Consider the following 22365-nt stretch of genomic DNA (forward strand, 5'->3'; position numbering starts at 1 on the left):
TATGTCCAAACCTTAATCGTGAAAAAAAAACACTTCCTCTCTTCTCCACTTTGATTTGAAAGTTTAGCTGCCATAATTATTATTATTCATGTAATTTTATATGTTTGTATTCACACTATATAGGAAGTATGTTTACGTCCTACTTTGTGCAGCCACATAGGATGTCTGACTGCATCTGGTTGCATTTTGCAGAATGTAAGCCACCATGCTTTTCTAGCTATTCTGACCCACAATCCTCTGCGCTGTATGTATGTATATATATATATATATATATATATATATATATATATATATATATATATATACAAGCAAGAGGGTCAAAGTTCAAGGTGCCATGTTAAAAGGAAGTAATATCTCCCAATGTGTGCATACCGCATGCAACAGCACACACTTTGTAAGGGCAGCTCAGTATGTACTAAAAGTATGTGATTGGGAACGCAGTGAAGGCCTATACTGAATGAAAGGGATGCTGGAATGGATGGCAGCTGATATACAATGAAACATTTTTAAATAGGAAGACATTTTTATGATCTTTTATTAAATTGCAGAATTGTACTCTCACTCATAAAAAAACTACTATTAGACACTTTTCCCAGACACCAGAGAAATCAATCAATCACGGTCTATGATTGTGTACCATCTCGTGAGCCTTTCAGGAAGTGCAGACCACATTTTACTGCACATGTGTTGTCAAAGCTATGACACGATGTATTATGCATGACATCTCTTTTAACCCTCCTTGTATTTGAAGCAGAAGTTTTTATAGATTTTATTTTAGTGCCTGTTTTGAAGATGTGATGGTGTTGATGGACTCATTCCCTCTCCGTTGTTCAGCCCGAGAGGAATATTGCATGTATAGTTTATGTGTGACGTGAATGCATGTCTATTTTGTATATTGTAATGTATTTTGAACGGTGGATTTGATGACGATGATGTTGACAGGTTCAATTAAGCAGAAACGTTTTCTCATTAACGCCCACACAAACATGAACAGGCTCCCAACACAGTTGTACATTCATTCCAACTGTATTCTCAACATAATCGTGAATATTTTTACATCAATAAATCACCTCTTAGTGATTCTTTGGAAATCAAGAGCTGCAGTAGAGTCTGGACAAATGAAAACTCTCTCAGGACAGATTTATTCTGTGCACTGGCCACAACAGACTGGTAAAACATCTCCAACATCTTGCTGCACACATGGAAGGATCCAAGTTTCCTCAAGAAAAAGAGTTGACTCATCCCTTCTTGTACACAGCATTGATGTTGGTCTTCCAGTTCAGTGTGTTGTCGTTTGAGACACCCAGGACCTTGTACTCCTCCACCATGTCCACATCCTCTCCCAGAACTCTCAGCAGTTGTGGAGCTGTCGTCTTCCTCCTGATGTTTGTGGTGGAAATTTTATTTAGAAGGCATTATTCTTAAACGTGTGGATCATTTAGTGAGGTCAGTTCGCCCAGACTGAACCGGGCCATCTTGGAATGATAGCAGGGGTAACTTTCTATTGTTTGGGATTCTTCTGTTTTCTTTTTTTCTTTCTTCTTCTATCACTTTTCTTTCTCAGGGCCGCGACCAAGCGGCAGGCGCCAGCTGGGTGACGGGGCCTGTCTCCTGTCTGCACACGGATGGCAGTGGGAGGGAGGGGAAAGGGGAGAGGGCAACCATTTCAAAGAATAATTGTTGATGTATAAAACTCATGTGAACTATTTTTTCCGGGTCAGAACTCCGAACCATTTGTGGGGAAGAGCTCTGCCCATTCAATTGAATTATTTCCAAGTTTCTGTTTCATAAATACTTAAAGACATTGAGTGTTTCATATCGCATTTGTTTTCTCTAAAGGAGATTGAGGAGGTTAATTAATTTCCATTACAATGTTCACCACCATCAATTATTATAATAATTAAAATGCATAATTTTATACATCATCCTTATAATAACCGCCTTTCATAGTTTTTGAGCTCCAATTGCAGTGTATGAGTTTCCCCAAGTGTTTTTTTAAATAATTTCCCTCATACATGGAGTGAACAGTGGAGTTTATTTGACGACATGCTGCTGTGTGAATATTAATCTATGGACTTTAGTCTGAAAAGCTGAAATATAACCACACTCCTCCAGACGTTCATGTGGTCACCAAAATAACTTGCAGGCACCAATCATTTCACGAATATAAACTTTTATTGCGTAGCTATTTTTTTTTTTACGTCAGCGATGCTTTAGAGATACTCAACACGCTGTCTTCCTTTTCATTTGAACATCGATTAATTACTACACGTCAATGAAAAGAAGCATCTTATTGTGTTTCATTCCGTGTTTATGATCTGAACAGATTCATCGACCACATCCAGATAGAGCGGGGTCACCGTTTTGGTCAGGACGGCCGTGGTGCCGGGCTTGTACCTGTACTGTCCCTCTCTGAAAAAGAGACAGACAAGGAATGTTTACTGTGAGTTCAAGCTGTGGTGCAGACAGGGTTTTGAAGTCATACGTCCTATATGTGGCATTTTGTGTGTGTTGACATACAATTGCACTGGTAATTTAATTAGTTCAATAAAGCAGCTGAGACCATTTGATTTCAGCCACACCAATAAATACATTAATTAAGTAACTGATCAGAATCCTACAGACTATTTCCACACCAGCAAAACTGAAAGTTACTCATAGTCTTTGGCTGAGACTCTCCAAGTTGATCAGCAAAATAAAATAAAGGTCCAATACAGTTATATCGTTTAAAAGCACTGTTCCATCCCACACATAAATGGGCTCACTTTCACCCATTCACCTCTTCACATGCTGCATATGCTTTCTGGACATTTGCTGGTACCTCTCAGATTTACATTCATAAATACGTCCATATTCACCACTGGTGTTTTAATAATACCCTACATTTGATACATTTTGCAATCTAATGTATTTTTCGATAACAATCTACAAATGTATTCTTCAGATTTCTCTGTTTTCAGTATGCGTTTTACGCTGACTGTGGTTTTCAGTCACTGTTTGGGCATGGAGGGGAGGAGGCCAGTAGAGTGTGATTCACATATAATCTGTCTTTTATTTTCAATGCCAAAATGTACAGTTATTGTCCTGTCTTCCTACAGAAAAACATGAATATAACAGAATATTTATGGAGACTTATGACTCACCTTTTGCCCTTCATAGTGGGCGTGTCAAAGGCTCGCAGGTACTCCACTCCAGCCTCGGTGATAACACACAAGTCCACGTTGCTGCCTGAACCCAGGTCACAGAAAATCCCTGCGGTGATGGCGCTTCGCACTAGCTGCTTCGCCTCTTCCAGCTGAAAGGGAGAGAGCAGGAAGAGAAAAACAGATGAAGAGCTGAAACAGAGCTGAAACAGTTATTAGACATAGGAGAACAGGACTGAGTCGGTGCTCAACCTTGAATAACAGCTAGAACCATTCTCTGGTGGCCATAATGGAAGACGGGTCAAAAATGAACAAACACGTGATTCTTTTCGGCAAATTAATTTCGGGCAGTGGTTTGTGGCTCTTGAAGTCCAACCTTCCATCAACTCATGTCTTCTGTGCATTACCAAGCCAACTAAACATTGATACAGTGATTGGAATGGAAGTGTCACCACATTCACACAGCATAACAAACTGACTCTGTTCACTACAACACATTCAACATTGTTTAGAGTTGTTCCGATAACATTATTCCCTCCCCCGATACATGTGTATGTATATATATATATATAATTTGTTTTACTTTGCATGAAAAAAAAGAAAATGACCAGGAGATAAATTATTAGCATGAGAAAAGAATCTTAGCATTAGTATTAGCATTTAATTACGTATTATAAGTTAAACAGGTTATACCTCATAATTAATCTCAAATACGATATTGCTATGAAAACACGTCCTTTAAACTGTATTTATTCAGGTTTCTCACCAAAAACTACAGTTTACAGGACTACATTTGAACACATCATGATAGCATCATAATGTACCTTAGACAAGGGTGTAACAATACTGTAACAATTTACACTGACTAGAGTCTGAACGCATCACAATGTAACTGAATGGAACCTTTGTTATTTATCATAGCAGGACTGTGCTACCCACTGGCTGCTAACAGCTAACGCAACTCAGTGAGGACGTACTCTCAGTTGTAAGGCTCACACTGTTCAGTCATAATGCCAACCTGATTCTAGCTCCATATTTCCTCTCTTGTCTCTTCCTCTCCAGTCATTTCAGAGCCTTCATCCCCCCTACCCTGCAGTAACCCCTGAGTTCCCGCCACGTCCCTTCATCTGGCCGGCTCCAAACACCTGTCCCCACTTCCCCGTTAGCCTGCAGTAAATATAATGGCCCATTTCCTTTCATTTTTTGCCAGATCGTCTTGTGTGCTCTCAACTTTTTCCTGCCCTCAATTACCTTTGCCTGTTTCTGAACACGAGTAAAATGGAACTTTAACTTTTGGGGTCCAAACCAGGTGACTAAGCCGTTACACATTTAGTTCTACTGGAAAACCTATAGAATTCAAATCAATTTGATTTGTATAACCCCAAATAACAAATTTGCCTCAGAGGGCTTTACAATCTGTACAGCATTAGGCATCCTCTGTCCCGCAAACCTTCATTGAAACTGGACACGGCTTTCATGCCAGTGACAGCAGACCCAGGATTCATGTCACACCTAATCTGTATGCAGTTCACAACATGCCGTCAATATAAACCATTTGTATTATGACACATCCCGTTTGATTCCATCTGCCAAGAAAGGAAGGCAGTCTCACCTCCATGTTGGATTTGAATCTGTCCTCAAATACAGAGACAGCAGCTGCAGCTCCAGAGCCTGAAACCAGAATTAAATGTTTATTCTGCATTTCAGGGTTTCTGTTTTTGTCTGGTATAGATGTTGGTTCTGGGTGAAACTGCATTCAGCCAGAATACAGTACATTCAGCACGTACCCATGGTGACAAAAGGCAATTTGTCGTAGGAGCCATGTGGGTAAACACTGTACAGGTGAGCCCCAGTCACGTCGACTCCTCCAACAATCAGAGACGAACCGACGTGACCCTGGTACCTGCAAAGCCAAACAGACATCACTACAACACGGCTCTCTCTTCCTGTGGGAGGAACAAGGAACAGGCTGAGCTGGACGTGTGTGGATGTTAATGAAAGCAAAAGAGAAAAGACACAAGCAGACTTCAAACTAAAGTTACATTTGCGTAACTTCTGACCATTACTATCTCAGTTACGCTCACCTGAACAGCATCTGTTTCAGCTGTCGGGTTACCATGGTGACGAGTGGGGGTCGCCCAGTGTTGAGCATGTGCAGTTCCACGTTGGACGCCATGATCTGTGTAGTGATCTCTGCGTCTGCAGCCACACCAGCACCACAGCAGCTACAGAACACACGGGACACAAGTCAAACAGTGGAGAATCTCTTCGTGGCATCAAGCTTGTTTTTTGTATCAACTCTGTGGGTGATAAGTTATTACCAAACCTCAATATGCAGTCAAATCAGAACACATTATCTGAAAAACCTCCCTGGTAACACATAAAGGCTCGAGGCTCCTCACAGAGGTCGGATGACACAACATCAACAGACCACAAAAGGCTTGCAATGTAAAACTTAAAAACCAAACTAAAGGTGAGTAATAATTAATCAAGAGTCATAAGAAGGGTGGAACTGGTTTCACTCACTAGATCTTCGGCGCGATGTAGTGAATCTTCATGCAGTTCTTGTCGGCCACCACCATGTCGTCTGTAGCCCTGGTGTCTGCTCCTAGGATCACTCCATCCTGACACAGGAGGATGGGGAATACAACCAGAAATGAAGAACAGCTACTGTAGCTTGTTATGTAGACACTCATTTAAAGTAATGTTCTAGAAAACATCCGTCAGTTTCTCTGTGTCTCTCAGTGAAAACACAGAAGGCTGATCCTCACCTTGAAAACAATCCCAGCAATAGTGGTCCCCGTCTTTCTGGCACTGGGAGCTTTGTAGCCATGCTCTGACAAACTGGACTCCAAAACTGCATTCCTGGAAATGATGAATGAACATGAGATACTCATAGTAGTGTCCAACCCTGCTATCTCCTCAAATCCTCCACAAACATCATCTGTATAAAGGGAATTAGCAGGTGATAATTCTCTCTAATATCTATTTCTTATGTCTGTGAAAAAAAGTCCTTCAAACAACTGGATAATTCACCTTATATATGCTTCCTTTAGGCAATATTTTCAGAAAACACTCCATACACTTTCATTGTGATGCAGATGATACTCAATTATATCTATCGATCAAGCCAGATGAAACCAACGAGTTCGTTAAACTTCAAGCATGTCTTAAAGACATAAAAACCTGGATGACCTGCAACTTCCTGATGTTAAACTTAGACAAAAAGTTATTTTATTGGCCCAGAATACCTCTAGACCTCTAGATATACTTCTAGACGAGACTACAGCAATTCCTTACTATCAGGCTGCTCTAATAAGTCTCTTAAATCTCTCCAGTTGATCCAGAATGCTGCAACTCGTGTACCAACAAAAACTAAGAAAAGAGATCATATTACTCCTGTATTAGCTGCTCTGCACTGGCTTCCTGTAAGACCAAGAATCACATTTAAAATCCTTCTCCTCACCTACAAAGCCTTCATTGGTGATGCACCATTATATCTTAAGGCGCTTATCGTACCATATTATCCCACTAGAGAGCTTATAGTACCATATTACCCCACTAGAGAGCTTATAGTACCATATTATCCCACTAGAGAGCTCATAGTACCATATTACCCCACTAGAGAGCTTATAGTACCATATTACCCCACTAGAGAGCTTATAGTACCATATTACCCCACTAGAGAGCTCATAGTACCATATTACCCCACTAGAGAGCTTATAGTACCATATTACCCCACTAGAGAGCTCATAGTACCATATTACCCCACTAGAGAGCTCATAGTACCATATTACCCCACTAGAGAGCTCATAGTACCATATTACCCCACTAGAGAGCTCATAGTACCATATTACCCCACTAGAGAGCTTATAGTACCATATTACCCCACTAGAGAGCTCATAGTACCATATTACCCCACTAGAGCTCATAGTACCATATTACCCCACTAGAGCGCTCATAGTACCATATTAACCCACTAGAGAACTGCACAATGCAGGGCTAGTTGTGGTTCCTAGAGTCTTAAAAAGTAGGATGGGAGCCAGAGCCTTCAGTTATCAGCCTCCTCTCTTCTCTGGAACCAGCTTCCACTTTCAGTCTGGGGGGCAGACACAGTCGGCACATTTAAGAGTAGACTGTGGCTCAGTGTGGCAGGGGTCGTCCTTCAATCAAAAAGATCGGCGGTTCGAAGTAGTGTGAAAGCGCTTTGAGTGGAGACTTTCCTTTTCATAGCGCTTATGGTCACATGACATGACATGACATGACATGGTCACATGACAGCTTCTTCCTTTTTTCCCCATGAAAGGGTTTTCTCTATTTTTTGGCGGAGTTTTTCCTGATCCGATGTGAGGTCCTGAGGACAGGGATGTCATATGTGCTGTATGTGCATATGATTGTAAAGCCCTCCGAGGCAAACTGAATAGTAGTAGGAGTTAGGGACCATTTTGTTATTGTTTTGTTTTGTTAAACCTCCCATGGGGCGTAGTCAATTAGGCACAAATGTTAATGTAATCAGTAGATTCAATAGAGACAGGTATTGCTGAATAGACACAAACAGTTTTTGGCCTTGTTTATGATTTATTTAGTCTATGGTTTAGGAAATTGATTATGACAGAGAAAGTCGCTCTCCTCTGTTTATGTGAGAAAAGTTGCAATTGTGAGAAATACTGAACGTAGCTCTTTATTGCACGCATAGTACAAGCAATCGGCAACCGTGATGGACTTTTTCTTATGAGCAACGGGGTCACGACAATACATCTGAAGCTGTTTGGGGCCCATTTAGTTGGGGCCCCAGGTCCGGGTTGTCTACCTTTTCTAACAGTACAGTCTGTCCTTGGGGTTCCTGAACCACAGTGTATTTAGCTGCTGTTTGTAAGCGTGACGAGCCATGACTCGGGTGTGTGACTCATGTCAGGTGTGTTGTGAGGGCCAGAGGAAGCTTAGTATCAACTTGTTTGTCTGAGCGATTCTGCAGAAAGCTGCAAGCAGCAACAGCACAGGTCAAACATTCAGCCCGTTGTGAACACAGGTGGTTTCCGCAGAGACTCGTCTAGTACAGTATTGGTTACACTCATTGAATCAAATGATCAGGTTACAAGCTGTCTTTGTAATTGTAAAGTGGAGGAAAAGTAGAAAGTAGCCCAGAATGAAAGCCCTCCATATCCAAACCCAAAAAGTGTGCATTTCCCCCAGTTTCTACTATTTCAGTGTCTCTAGTTGCCATTATATTAGGAGCTTAATAATACATAATATTACTAGGAGCTGTTTCCTCCTCCATTTAACAGCTGCAGTAACACGGCGCAGCGTTTCTTTACCTGCGGCTGTTTTCAAAGCAGAAACCTCCAGTCTGCGGCTCACAGGGCTTCAAGCTGTGGAGCATCTTCTTCACCGTGGAGATGGGAGGGATAAAGATGAAGCTTCTAACGTGAAGATAAGTTGAGACGTTGAACAGAAGCCCCGTCAGGAGAAATGGCTGCACTTTTCACAACTTCTTACTTTTACTTTCACTTCAGGAGCCCGGCCTCGCTGCTGTCCGCTGTAAAACGTGTCCACACTCACCAGACATGTGTTCTCATTTTGAGTGTGAGAGAGGAAAGCCCAGTGATGTTAGCAGTGGAGAAATTCATTTCTTCCTATTCTGTCTCTTCTCATATATGATTTCCTGAAACCAGACTCCGATCTGAAATAAAGGAAGAACCTCCACCTATAAGAACAAATCAACAACTTAATTTGTCATCATTTATGGAATAAGCTTATTTATATGAGAGCAAACGTCTCATTCTACTGCTCTGGCCACGGGTCACTCTCTCATAGCTTTCTAGACTTATGATCCACTAAAAATCAACGGCAGAATTAGAGTGACTGATATTTCTTGCAGTGTATTATAATTTCCCCCTTAACATGCTGGGATCTTGAAAAACAGGAGCGGCCTAAAACTGGCTGTCAACTATTTTCACTTTTTTTTTTAAACCTTACTTTAAATTAGCTTTAGATTACTGAAGGGGTTAAAACTCAACCCTAACTAACAATACATATACAATTAATAACCTTTATTATTGTTACCGATGCCTAACAAAATATACCACTACTACTAAACAATAGCCAATACAAAATCTAAAGGCTGATAACATGTTTTTACATAATCAATCTACAATCATATCACATGTACTGTCGGGTTTACTAGAAAACTATAAATTTGTTTTGTGGTGGTGTGGGAAATTGGATGGAAACTAAATAAAGTCAGCCCGCAGCTAATGTTAGCAGGAATGCTTCCCCAGGAACTGCCAGACCTCTGATTGAAGGATGACCCTGTTCTACAACCAGCTCATATGTTTTCATTTAGCTTCATGTATGACATATGGTCACTAATAAGGTAGGGCACACTGGAAGGGGCGGGACAGAGAGGCCTATGAGTACCACTCACTTCTCTGCTGTCCACTTCCGTTCACTGATTGCACAAAAACAAGATGGCGTCGGTCACAATTGCCAAACTTGAAGCTTCAAAACCAATATCCCGATCATGACCAACAAACGCAGATCATTTAAGTAATCGTTGCCATAACTTGGAAATGTTTAGATGTTGTGAACTTTCAACAATTTGTTAAACCTGCTGGAAAATTTACATTGCCAGCAGGTTGGCACATTGCTGTAATCTGCTGTAAACTGACGTTTGCTTATTGATCTGCTCTCTTTGGTGTTTTACTGCAGCCTCAGCCCTGGTTCATTGATTTTACTACAGCTACAGAAGCTTTGATTAAAGGGTTCAACTGGACAAGCTCTTTAGTGGGAAGAGGAATGTGGCATTGAGTGCTGGTTCCTTTTGTCTGAGTCATGTTTCTGATTATCTTTTGAATGAACTATTTTGTCACATTACAATTTAAAAACACTATCAAGTCAACACTTGTAGGTTACACCGAGTTGTGTGGTGTTTAATAAACTATTGTAAGCATATTTGTATGATCAGATTATAACCTACCATAACAACAAACAGGGATATGAGACATTGTTAGTGGGAGAATGTATTTAATTTAGCATGTTTGAAACTGAACAATGAGACGGTTTAGTGGCTTTGTACTCTGTGACAATCCATTGGTATCGCTCTTATATTCCTTCTTTCATTTCTATTTCAACCTTGTTAATAAATTCCAATGAAGCTGATTCTGATTAATAATACTTTGAACCGGGTTGTTCATGTCGTTAATAAAGTGTCTCATCTGCATGACGCAACTCTGTAAGAACGCGGAGTATCTAAGATGCGTTTTTTTTGTAGTCCATCTGGAACATTGTAGTTTCACCGCTGCAGACCCACGTCACTAACATGCGCCTGACGTCGCATCATAACTTACATGGCTTAGTGAAAGTGGAGTCGGATTTACTAAACACCGGTTGTCTTTTTAACTCATGAATTCTCCTTCCCATCTTTACTTGACCATGTGACATTTTCCACAGAGGTCAAGGACGAGTGGTTAGGAAGTAATTTTTTTACTATTTGACCACAATCATGAACTTCTCTCTGTTGAATGGATCCCCGCTTTCACAAGGCTGAGATCACACTGTGATCCTGACCACCTCCAAATGTGGTCTGGCCACTCATTATGGACGTGCAATAATAACTCTCTGGATTAATACAATCTCAGCAATAAGGTACAGCAGGTGCTTTGAAAAACATTGCATTTAATTAGGAAGTGTTGAACAATGGGAACAACCCATCACATGCTCTATATTATGCAGTTATCTTGCTAGATTATCCTCACATTCTCTTCCCTAGCTTCATTTCTGCATTCAGAATAATTACACCTCTATGCTAACCTGCAACAAACATGGATGAAATACTCACTGGCCAATAAAAGTACATAAAGAGGAGGCATCTCTGACAGCGAAAGACGTCAGATCTGAGGAAGGTTCAGTGATTTTGCAGGTCACAAATGTTTTGAAAACTACATTTAAATTCAATCAACAATATTTGCCACAAATAAAAGTTAATAACATGACTTTAAACACGGCTACTTCAAACTAGTAAAATCAATAAATAATTACTTCACAAGCATCTTTCAATTGCTAATGAATAGTGTATATGAGGACAGGAGAGGTATTTTTTAAATAGACCTTCAATGCATACAACAGCTGACATGCTGTGGTGCACTTGTCTCCTGAATAGACTGTAAACTGTACATATTCACCCAAGTCATGTATTACATTTTATCCAGCATATTTGCACCATAACACAGATGTAATATTGTTAACAGAAAACAGTCTGACTCGTAGGCGTAGAATGTTATTGTTCCTTGTTACGTTTCTCTTTGTCTTTTCTCTTATTCCGCTTTGTTGTCCGTCTTTAGCTGTGTTTCTGTTTCTGTGCATCTACAATAAGAGGAATCTACATACCTGGCCAATAAAGCAGATTCAAAGTCAGATTTTTTTAAAGAGTCACAATTTTCTAGATTTATTGTAAATGTCAAACGTACAATTTTTATTAAAAGATTTCCCCAAATCCTCAGTCTGCTCACATAGATTATTAGTCTGTGGAGACTGGATCTGTCCCCCCTGTATTGTTCTACCATGTGACCTCTACAGCGATGGAGCAAGAGCAGGGGAGTGCGAAGGCACAGAGGCATTAACCAGTTTGTGGCCACACGGCAACTGATTGTTGGGTCTCATTAGGCGACTAGTTGATCATAAAATTATAAAATATCCATCCATACCCATCAACACAATCATTTCTGTTACTTATATTTCCGTCGGCAAAAATTGTTATTAATGTACCGTAATGTGTGTGAGTATTGTTCCATCAGAGGAACAACCATCAATAACATGGGGAGAAGACTGGCTCAGACGTGTGGGGATCCTATTCAAATCTATCATGAGACTAGCCCTGAAAAGCCTGGGGGACCTTCACAGTTTGGCTCTTGGTGATTGTTCCAGCAGTGTCCTCATGTCCAGCAGTGCCCCGTCCACAGCCTGAGCCAGATGTGCTGCATTTGTGTCTTTACAGGAGTTGAAAGACGATACCGCAAAGTTGATGTGATCGTTCATAGGATTGTAGCACACACCGTATCCGTCGAGTACAATCGGGCCGAAACACATGACACAGTCCGTCTTAGAAGGTACCTTGTGAGGAATAAAGAACATCGTTTTGGTAATGGGGTTAATTATACGAGGCATTTTTTCCATCTATGGTTGTTTTAGGTCTAAGTGTTAGATCATAGGACACAAAATATCTTAGCCATTATGCAGTGGTAGTGTTATCCTTGACCAAGACTGTATATGACGATATCAGATGGATTAAAATGTCCCTATGGAATCTATCTGTTGCAGTTCTAAGGCCCCGCTCCTGTAAACATCTCTCCAAACACAATAAACTGTAAACAGGATTATAGATCTAACACCACCAGATATCACACCGTGGAGTCTCTCCACAGACAGGTGGAGTGAAGATAGCCTTGTCTTCCTAGTAGTGAACAACACACTAACATGCTGGCAGATTCAGTGTTGTCAGCTGGACAAGAGAATATTCACTTGATTCTCATTGCTCTCCGTGAAGTTAGCTGGAAGTGATGTAATCTAGCCCCGTTTTGTTTTATGTGGAGTGAGCTTGGAGGCAGTTTGGCCTTGTGTGCTATGATTAATTTGGCATCCAGTAAACACAGCAGTCATAAATAGCTCCTGGTGTTCTTCACCTCTGTTTTGGAGAACAGACAGCCCAGCTATAAAAGTGACATATTTTCTTTTTAGATAATTGACTTGTGAAGGATCTATTTTATGCCGATGAGAAGAGTGCTTCATGTGGATTTCAATAAGTAGCTGATACATAAAAATACAAATAAAGTGAAGAACAGATTTTGGAATATACCTGACTTGTAGATAACTTGTAGTGTAAAGCTTTGGCGTAGGCGGTGTCGGTGTAGATATCAGGTATGGAGAGGTTGTCCTCAACAGCCACCATCTTAAGGCCCAGGAGGTGTCGGTCTATGGCCTGGCCACTGATCGCCTGTGGAGATGGAGAGAATTCCTTCATATGTGATGAAGAGGCTTTAGTCCCCAAAGTAGGAGGTACCTACAACAAATTAGGGCTTGCATAATTCTATATACAGCTGGTCACTGTAGTAATTAAATCAACTTTTACTCAAACTGGAGGAAATAGAGCGTTTGATAGGGACTATTTTCAGAAGTGGATGAATCCACATGTGTTGCTCTGGTGAGTATTTGTGGCAGCAGGATGGTGTATGTGGGACTGATTCTAAAACCCAATCCCTATCTCCACGCTTACAGACTCATAGACTTTGAGGCCCGCTTAGTCCGAGAGGGTTTGATTCTGTCCCGTTGTCAAATCGTTGAGTGTTTGAGTCTCTGGTAGTCATGTTGAGCCCTGTATGAACCCTTTCCGTAAGTCTGTATTAGATGCAGACTTTGCCTAAGGGAATTACCCACAATTCATAGTAATGTGACGTTAAACACACAGTTACCAATGGAAGGGATGGAGACTTAAAAAATAAAATAAAGGGTAAATAAAGAGGATGGCACATGGCATCACACATTTATTCATCAAACATTTTGTTTTGTTATTGAAGCTGTTTTGACAAAAACGAGTGAATAGATTATTTTAAATGTCCTCTTATCTTGTGAGGAAAGAGCCCGTAAGACGTTCAAATCAGGGAGTAAAAAGTATCAAATAAAATACCCACAATTGTACACAATATTGTGGCAGCAAAGTGCTGTCCCATTAGTATCTATACCATATGAAGCCCTTACAGGCTTTACAGCCAGTAAGTACCTGAGGGTTCAGGGTTTGAGGCTAGTGGAGACATTGGGATCTATAAACTACAGTGTGTGTGTGTGTGTGTGTGTGTGTGTGTGTGTGTGTGTGTGTGTGTGCCTGTGTTGATGGTGATGAAAGAACATGTCACCATAGCAACAGTGACGCTATTGATGTGTATAAATGGAGCTCTATGGACAGAGGAAGAAGAGACATCCACACACTGTCCTTGCTAGTAGTACACTCACTGTTGGTTTGGGTCTTCACATATGATTTATCGACAGAAAAGTATAGATTATCACCAGACTTGTCCTTAACTCTGCCAATCCTGGTCCTGTGGATACTCACCATGGTAGTATATGACCTGTGTGCGTTTACAGCTTTCACCAAGAGATCAACTTTCTCTGTGTTCTGTGAAAAACAGGAAGGAGACAGGAGCGTTACGACACATCGGAGAGTAATTTATTGTTGAACAGTGTTCAGATGTGTTTGAAAAGGTCACTTGAAACTTTACACATATTAAAATTCCTCAGCAATAGAAACATTATTTGTACTCATTATAAATCAGCACTTAGTGTATTTGGCTCCATTTGTTGCTATTGAGATTTCCAGTGATGTTTCTGTGACAAAGGCTCAGTGGTCAAACATTTTTTGCATTTACGCCTGACGCAGGATATGAGGCAGCCATTGTGTGCACATGTAGCTAGAAGCAAGTACGGTATGTCTCCAGCCTTAGTGTTCAGGTTGATTGATTAAGCCCAGCGTTACCATGTCACACAGCTGGTCAGTTTACTGCCCAAATGGTTGCTGTAAAATACTAATACGTCCCATTAAAATGTTCCCTCTCATCAGACCTGCTTGCTGGGGTCATCGAAGGCCTTGACAAAGGTAGCTGAGGCAGTTGAGGCTGATCGGATTGTATCAGTACGGCCCAGTCTGAACATACGCTGGGAGGCACTTTCATACGTGGCACAGCAGCACTGGTACATCCTGCCAAGACAAGAGGAGAGACAGAGAGGCTACTAGCTACTCATCATGGATGCATTGAACCAGTTAAAGGAGCAGCGTGTAGGATTTAGTGGCATCTAGCGGAGGGGTTGCCGATTTACATCCGGCTGACCTCTCCTCCCCTCCTAAGAATTTCCCTCTCTAGAGCCAGTGATAGATTTGTCCGTTCTGGGCTCCTGTAGAAACATGGCAGTGAAACTGCTTCTTCTGTAAATGACTCTTTCTATGATAACGAAAACACAACCTTTAGTTTTAAGGGGATTATAGGACTTTTTAAACTCTATCTATTGCCATCTATCTAGGATAGCACTGGGTGAATCCATCTCATCTCTGTTCATGGAAACAAGAATCTCAGTGGCAGCATAACAGTGTGATAAAGGTTTTTTACATGAAGCGTTCTACTTAGCCTTGCTTTAGAATGTCAATAGTCAAATGTTTGCTTACAACCACAGTCTCACCTGTCACCATCTCACCTGTAGTAAGCCAGTTGTAGCGCCATCTGTATGAAAGCATCAGGGCTCATCTTGTGGGTCTTTGGGACATTTTTCCCAAAGTGGCCAAATACCATGACCCTCATATCCAGGTCTTGCGCCAGTCTGTTATCAGAGAATTGACAGTGAGAACAGTGCGTGTGTGTGTGTGTGTGTGTGTATGTGATATGTATACATAATAGCATATTCAAATCTGCCCTTACATGTTCATGGCGTGCTTGGCCTTCTCAATGTCCTTCTTTATCTCAGGTGTGATGTTGAAGTGCAGTTTCTGAGGCATGGCCAAAGGCACCATGGGAGACGGAGTCATCTCTGGCTTCCTCCTGTTATCACAACCAAAAAAGATGCGACACATGAGATGGGAGAAAAACTGAAGTGATACTTAATGAAGCCATAGTGGTCCAACTGTGATCAGCCTGTCGATGTCTCTGTGTACTCTGCCTCATTGCTGAACTTTCAAAGACGTTCTGACAAGAAGAAATCCAAACAGACACCTACAGAGTCTCAACAATCCTTGGCCTACTTACGTGTATTCTACAACGTGGTCTATCAAGGCCACTATAGGTGGGCCCTCAGCTGGGGCATGCTCGTAGTTAGCGCCACATGTCCCGTCTTCTCCAATAATAAACTGGAAGAGAGATCAAAAACTTTTAGAGAACAAGACATAAAACAAGAATTTGCTTCACAGTCCGCCTGAGGAATTTGTTGTCTAGGCCAAATTTCTACCTTACCTACTTTACATTAAAACCTTCCAGCGACATTTAACCCTCCCGGCTACCGGAGCTGTGCCTCTGAGAATGGCCACTTTGTTGTGACAGAGGAGTTAATGGGTCTCAGACAACACATTTTATGATCCAGTTCTTTTTAAAGCACACTAATTCTGCAACATCACCACTCATGTGGGAAACAATTGAGCAAAGAGGGGGGGGAAGACCGGCCTGCCTAATCTGACCCACAGCAGTTCTGGTTACTGGACTTCTAGTCATGGACTGACCTCATGAACACTTGAGCTTACACTAGTTCCTTAGTGTACTTGCTCAAGTCCTGCCAAACAGCTGTGAGAAAAAGTAGTCCAACTCTTAATAATAACTGCACTGTATCTGTATGTATGTGTGTGTGTGTTTGTGTGTTTGTATAAAAAAACAGGCCTGCACCTGCAGTGTCTTGTCAAACCAGCGGTTGCCACTGTTCCACTGGCTGCCTCCTCCATGCAGCATCTGGACGGCAGCACAGCTGTGGTATGTCTCGTCGGCCACTTGAGGCATCGCTCCATCCAGACACAAAGTGAAGATGCTCCTTTGGATAGCTGACACAGATTCTTTGTTGGTCTTATCTAGAGACAAAGTACACACACACAAAGTCAAAATCATGATGTCGTTATGTAATCAGGCAGTAACACAAGATATCTGTATATATTTAGAATTGCCATATTAGGGATGCAACCCTGTGTTATTGTAATTTGTTTCAATGTCAAAACTCAGTTATCATTCCTCATGACATTTAATGTTTTTGTCTTTTATTGGCCTGGCCATTTCCTGCAGTCATTGTCATTAACAACAATAATAACCTTACCATCACTGCCATCACTGAGTTACCCAAACTTGAAAGCGGCATATCTCGTTTAATGGACAGCTGATTGGCAAATCATTTATTGTCAAAAAGGGGTGGGATGTCTGTGAATTTATAATAATAATAATAATAATAATAATAATACATACATCACATCTTTGGTCTCTGCATTTTAACCCAGTCTTAGTAATTAAGGAGCAGTGGGCTGCTGAGCAACGCCTTGCTCAAGGACACTTTGATATGCAAACTATTGGAGAGAGCAGGGATTGAAACCTATCTTGTGGTTTCAGAACAACCACTCTATCCATGAGCCATAGCTGCCCCTATTGGATTTGAATTTGATTGGATAGAAATTTAAAGAGAGAGTGACTGTGGAATCTAATGTATGCACATGAAGTGTTTGAAGCTAAAGCCAGCCACTCAGAAGCCAGCTTCTTGTTGGAGACCTTCTGCTCTGGATCAGTGCCGGTGTTCTTTTAGCTCACCCTGGGTGAGGGTGACGTAAGCCTTGCCCCAGGTGTCACGGTGCTGCGTGGTGAGGATGCCGACAGGCTCCATGTCAGTCTGTGGTGAAGAGCTACAGATCCTCTCCAGCTGAACACAGAACTCATCAGCTGTCAACGGAGTCCCATCACTGTTGTACACCTCCAACAGATAAAACTGATTCCATGTAGATGAAAGACAAAAAAAAGCCCCGTCAGGCTTCTCACTTTTACTCGACAGTTGTCACTGTAGGTCATTCATGTTGAATCCATGAGTCTAGAGACTAAATAATAGGTGCTGTTGCATGGTTAGGGTGCTCTCTCATATCAGAACATAAAGCTGTTCATAAATCACTCAATTGTCATTTTACTACTGGTACAGAAACCCAGAGTATCCTGTAGCATCATGTCAGGTAATGTTCAACTCCTCACCTGGAAGTTGTGGACTACAGTAATGTGTTTAGGGGGCGTGGATCTCTTGGCGTGGTTCACCACGGAGTCTCTTTTCAGACCGGGGACACGGCAGGACGACAGCACTTCGTAGTACTGATTCATACACAGAGACTTCCCTCCCATATATTCCACTGGTAGTGTCTCACTGCAAGACATACAAGATCTGCACTTAAACACTGACTGAGCTACAATATCAGCATAAGATACATACTGCTTATAAAATGAAGGGTTAAATAGGATTTTACCAGCAGACTTCAGTTCACACCATGGGTTCACTGAAGAATGGAAAGCGGTGGCCGAGCTGGTTGCTACCTTACCAGTAACAGTACCTTGCCTAGTTGAACTAACTTAGATCTAAGATAGTCATGGCTGGAGGTAACTTTGCATCTAACTTGGTGGTTTTAATCTGATACGTATCTGTGCTGGATGTGGTTTTGTCAGGCAGCCTGTTGTGACGTGTTCCCGTCTTTTATGAAAGGCACTAATGACAAACTGAAGCCAAGAGACAAAACAAGAAATAGAACAATCAGGAGATGGTTTTAAGCACAGTACTTACTTGTCAATCATCATCTTGAAGTCCAAAACACCGGCTATCAGTTTGGCAGCAAATCTAAACATAGAGATTATGATCCATGTTTATTAAAATGTTTAATTTGATCCTGATATTGATTGAATGATAGAAATAGTTAGTGTCTTAAAAAAATAAAATAACTGATCACAGCAGCATGATATGAAAAGAGTGCACTACATGGTGGCAATATGTATTGAAGAGACACATCATTAAATAGAGTTGTTATATGTTGTAAATGGGTTGTAAAAACAGAGCTGAGCAGACTGTATGTGCGATCACCTTATCTGTCCCTGCTTATCACTGAAGTTCATGCGGGGCAAGACCAACCCAGGACTTGAATGAACAACCACAGGCAACCGGTAATCGAGATAAGCAACCTGCACCCACCACTCTGACAACTACAAAAGACAGTCAAAAACAGATCATCATGGCGGATAGTTTATGAAAAAGAAAGAAGTAAAATGTCAGTTGGCTTTGTAATTAAATGGTGTTGATAAGGAGAGCAAACAGGTTGTGTCAGGGATGCATAGTATCGCTTTGATTCTCACCCAGTTCTCAGTGTTCCGAGCTCTCTTTTCCAGGCCTCTTTGAAGTCTCTCGCCGACCCCTCCTGCCTTCTGAAACTCGTTCACTAGCTCTTTAGTGTGCCTCAGCTCATCCACCTCTATGATGGGCTCCAAGGCACTGATATATCGCTCACAGGTCTGCTGCAGAGGGGGGACAGGCAGACTGGGCAGTCCATTCTGGTGGGTTAGGTATCTGCCAGAGACCCGAGTCACCGACACAGGCTTCACCAAGTGACAGGGTTTCATTAAGCCACAGGGTTTCGCCATCCCCATCTTTACCTAAGAGACAAAAGGGTACGGTAAATAAATGAATACTTTTGTGGTGAAATTTTGTTGAAAGAGTGCATTTCCCCTGTCAACTATGAAAACTAACTCTGAAACACTTCCTGACTTACTTTGCTCTTTAATACCATTCTTTTTTTAAAGCCACTTATTTTGAGACAGCATACGTTTTCAAATTTGCCCTCACCTGTACCAAAAATGACTTTAAACTGGATCCTTAAATGCAAAAAAAAAGAAGAAATCACACCATGATGGATCTGGCTTCTTAATGAAAACAAATCTGCGAATAAAAGACCTCTGGTCAACTACTTTTATTTTGTTTTTAAACTGACTTAACAAGATTCTCATTGGAAGTTTTAGGTTTTTTAAATCTGGTTGTGTTTTGCAACATGCGAGGAAACATGACTGTCAGATTATTCTGACCCACAATCCCCTGTGCTGCGGAAATATGAGCAAGAGGGTCAACGTCCAAGGTGCCATGTTATGACAGAGCAGTATTTCCTAATCCGGAGGCAACACCCCAATTGCCTCCCAGTGGATTCGGGCTAAATGTACATGTTCTGCATCATTTGGATAAATGTTATCAGAAAAACCTTATGATTTATAAGCGAGTTGAAGTTGGGCTGCTTTTGTCAATATTTAGAGGGTTTTGAAAATATTGTAAAAACCGTATAACCAAATGGTGCCATTTTATGGTCCAAATACAAATACACAATTAAATATACTTTTTGTGTCTCTTCACCCATATTATTTACTCATTTAATTTAATTGAGAAATATTAAATCATCGTGAGTAGGACCGAATTTACGGAAGCGCATTGCGTTCACTGGATAAAAAAAAAAAATAGACCCCTTTTCTCGTAATTACGAGATCTTTTCTCGTAATTACTACATCCTGATCTCGTAATTACGAGATCCTGACCTGATTACGAAAGGTGCCATACTGGCCACTGTATGGCATGTATGTGTACAGGCGTCTGTATGCATGTAAATTATGTGTACAGGCGTCTTCTTAGACGGTTCCGTTGCCTTAGCTACTCCTTGGGGATTTAGGATTTTTAGTTATTTGAGTCACTGTAGCATCCCCGGCAGAATTATAGTCTGGAGTCTTTAAGTGATGGTTCGTAAAGGTTTATTGAAGTCACCGTAAGAACTATGAAGAAAAACGGAAATAGCAGTTGGTTAGCTTAAGCTCTGACACAGACAAAAAACGCACTAATCTAAAACAATATTTTCTCAAAAAATGAACTTGAACAGGTGCAAACATTGTGCCCATATCAGCCATGTGCTAAACTAATACATCCGTAACCTTTTTATCACTGTTTTCCGTTGTTTTGGCAACTTTTCCTTTCTGCCCGTTTCTTACTAACAACTTCCGTTTTTTGTACCTTCAAAATAAGAGCGCAACCGGAAATGCACCGACTGCAGTAACAAAACGGACTAAAATGAAGGACAAAAAAAAAGGAACGAACTATTACAATACTTTAAACTCTCACAGGTCCGCTACAGTCACGACCAAACCAGATTGGATGCATTTCAAATGCATGAATTTGTATCCATGAAGCATCCCGTGTTGGTTCAACTGCTCCTGCAGAAACAGAGCGACATCCAGCACGTCAGACTGGGCTTTCCGCCTGAACAATCCTAACGCCTTGAGATGCCTGCGCAGTGTTGACATACTCAATTTAATACCATCCTCATTTTTTAGAAACATCAGTATTTCCCAGTGTCTCAAACCGAGAAGGTAACAATAGCAGATTAACAGCGATAGCGCCATAATTGCCACTGAAAGAGGATTTACAGACGTTTCCTTTTTCTTTTCTCGTAATTACGAGATCAGGATGTCGTAATTACGAGAAAAGGGGTCTATTTTTTTTATCCAGTGAATGCAATGCGCTTCCGTAGTTTTTAGTCAGTGATTGCGCTGGACAAAGTCAATGTGGCCGGACACAAGTGCACCTCAGAACAGGTGACGTCCTTTAAAAGCGACATGTCACCGGTAGAGGGCAGCCTGCTCTCATTTACAACTCGACTACAGAAGAGACATGTCAACAAAAGTACTAAGAAGTGAATGGTAAAATTAATCAGAGGATGACGTCATATTCAAAAGTCCCCAATGCACGTGCGACTTATTTGTTCGCTTCCCCCCACCCCATCCATCACTAAATGTTTTCCTTTTCTTTTCTTTTTTTTACAGCATGCGATGATCACAAATGTAAACGCTATATATATATAAGCCTCCTGCAGCATAAGGTGTCTGTTTCCGCTACTCAAGTAAACAGCGAACGTTAATGTTGTAGAAATATAATATAATGTCAAATATGCTTTAGTAGGTTAAGTGACTATGTGTCTGTCCAATGATATTGAAATGGTCTTCAGACATGTTAACGTTACAAGCAGGTGCGTTTACCGAGCAACACCATTCTGATGATGAGTAACATTGAGTTCCTTTAGTTACCTTTTCTCCCTATAGTTAGCATCATGAGACCAAGTGTCACTATAGTCTCGGTGAAGCTTGTCCTTAAGTGTCTTTTAGCTAAACCGCAAAATCACCTTTGACCCACTTGCTAACGTTAACTGAACCGCGATGCTCTTCATTTTACTACGAGCTAAATTAGCAAACTTGGCTAACAGTTAGCAAAAACTGCTTCACCACCTCGCATTAGGTTAACTAACGAGCGTTGACAGATCAATCACAATCATTAAGGTTATCTTAAGCCAATAGTTCGAAGGTCAATTGTATCCATTTCAATGACTTTTGCTCAAGTTGGCTGTTGGCCAGTGTAAACAAGTAAAATCAGCTAAAGGTGCATGCTTACCATAGTTCTGCTGCAAATGCCCCACATTCTGCCCTCAAAGAGACGCCCACAGGTCAGGTTCCGGTCAGTTAGTGCTCAAAGTGCAGCGTTCAGTATAAGCCTGTTTATTAATCGGCGTAAAGTCAGACCCGTAGACCCAATAGACCCAATAGATCCTAGTGAGTCGCCAGTTAACATGGTCGCCTGTTAAACCGTAACACCGGGACAGGTCAGCTGCTACTTAGTGGTG

At 41.2% G+C, this 22365-nt stretch overlaps 2 protein-coding genes across 2 annotated transcripts; both read right to left on the bottom strand.

Moving 5' to 3' along the window:
• Window positions 1–2159: 2159 nt before the first annotated feature.
• On the bottom strand, window positions 2160–8538 carry psmb10 (proteasome 20S subunit beta 10). The gene is made up of 8 exons (XM_079235303.1): window positions 8459–8538; window positions 5915–6008; window positions 5670–5767; window positions 5228–5368; window positions 4931–5046; window positions 4756–4814; window positions 3144–3295; window positions 2160–2412 (listed from the first exon to the last, which is right to left on the bottom strand). Exons 1-8 carry the CDS (start codon window positions 8521–8523, stop codon window positions 2301–2303), a joined length of 837 nt encoding a protein of 278 aa, XP_079091429.1. The 5' UTR covers window positions 8524–8538; the 3' UTR covers window positions 2160–2300.
• Window positions 8539–10212: 1674 nt separating this feature from the next.
• Window positions 10213–22180, bottom strand: crata (carnitine O-acetyltransferase a). The gene is made up of 14 exons (XM_079235510.1): window positions 22137–22180; window positions 19019–19315; window positions 18750–18868; window positions 18456–18509; window positions 17879–18044; window positions 17450–17624; window positions 16550–16728; window positions 15923–16023; window positions 15599–15718; window positions 15378–15500; window positions 14751–14886; window positions 14245–14307; window positions 12994–13131; window positions 10213–12251 (listed from the first exon to the last, which is right to left on the bottom strand). The coding sequence occupies exons 1-14, from the start codon at window positions 22161–22163 to the stop codon at window positions 12036–12038; spliced, it is 1914 nt and encodes a 637-aa protein (XP_079091636.1). The 5' UTR covers window positions 22164–22180; the 3' UTR covers window positions 10213–12035.
• Window positions 22181–22365: the final 185 nt, after the last annotated feature.

Source organism: Taurulus bubalis, assembly GCF_910589615.1.
Source record: "Taurulus bubalis genome assembly, chromosome: 19".
Lineage (NCBI taxonomy): Eukaryota > Metazoa > Chordata > Actinopteri > Perciformes > Cottidae > Taurulus > Taurulus bubalis.

What these genes read in the sequence shown, in the direction of transcription:
- psmb10 (XM_079235303.1), bottom strand. Translation starts at nt 8,523, where the DNA reads ATGCTCCACAGCTTGAAGCCCTGTGAGCCGCAGACTGGAGGTTTCTGC. An exon ending in GATTCAAATCCAACATGGAG is followed by an intron (nt 3,296 to 4,755) that starts GTGAGACTGCCT and finishes TCTCCCTTTCAG; the next exon opens with CTGGAAGAGGCGAAGCAGCT. An exon ending in CCCACTATGAAGGGCAAAAG is followed by an intron (nt 2,413 to 3,143) that starts GTGAGTCATAAG and finishes TCTCTTTTTCAG; the next exon opens with AGAGGGACAGTACAGGTACA.
- crata (XM_079235510.1), bottom strand. Translation starts at nt 22,163, where the DNA reads ATGTGGGGCATTTGCAGCAGAACTATG. An exon ending in CTCGGAACACTGAGAACTGG is followed by an intron (nt 18,869 to 19,018) that starts GTGAGAATCAAA and finishes TGTCTTTTGTAG; the next exon opens with TTGTCAGAGTGGTGGGTGCA. An exon ending in CTACAACTGGCTTACTACAG is followed by an intron (nt 14,887 to 15,377) that starts GTGAGATGGTGA and finishes TTGTCTTGGCAG; the next exon opens with GATGTACCAGTGCTGCTGTG.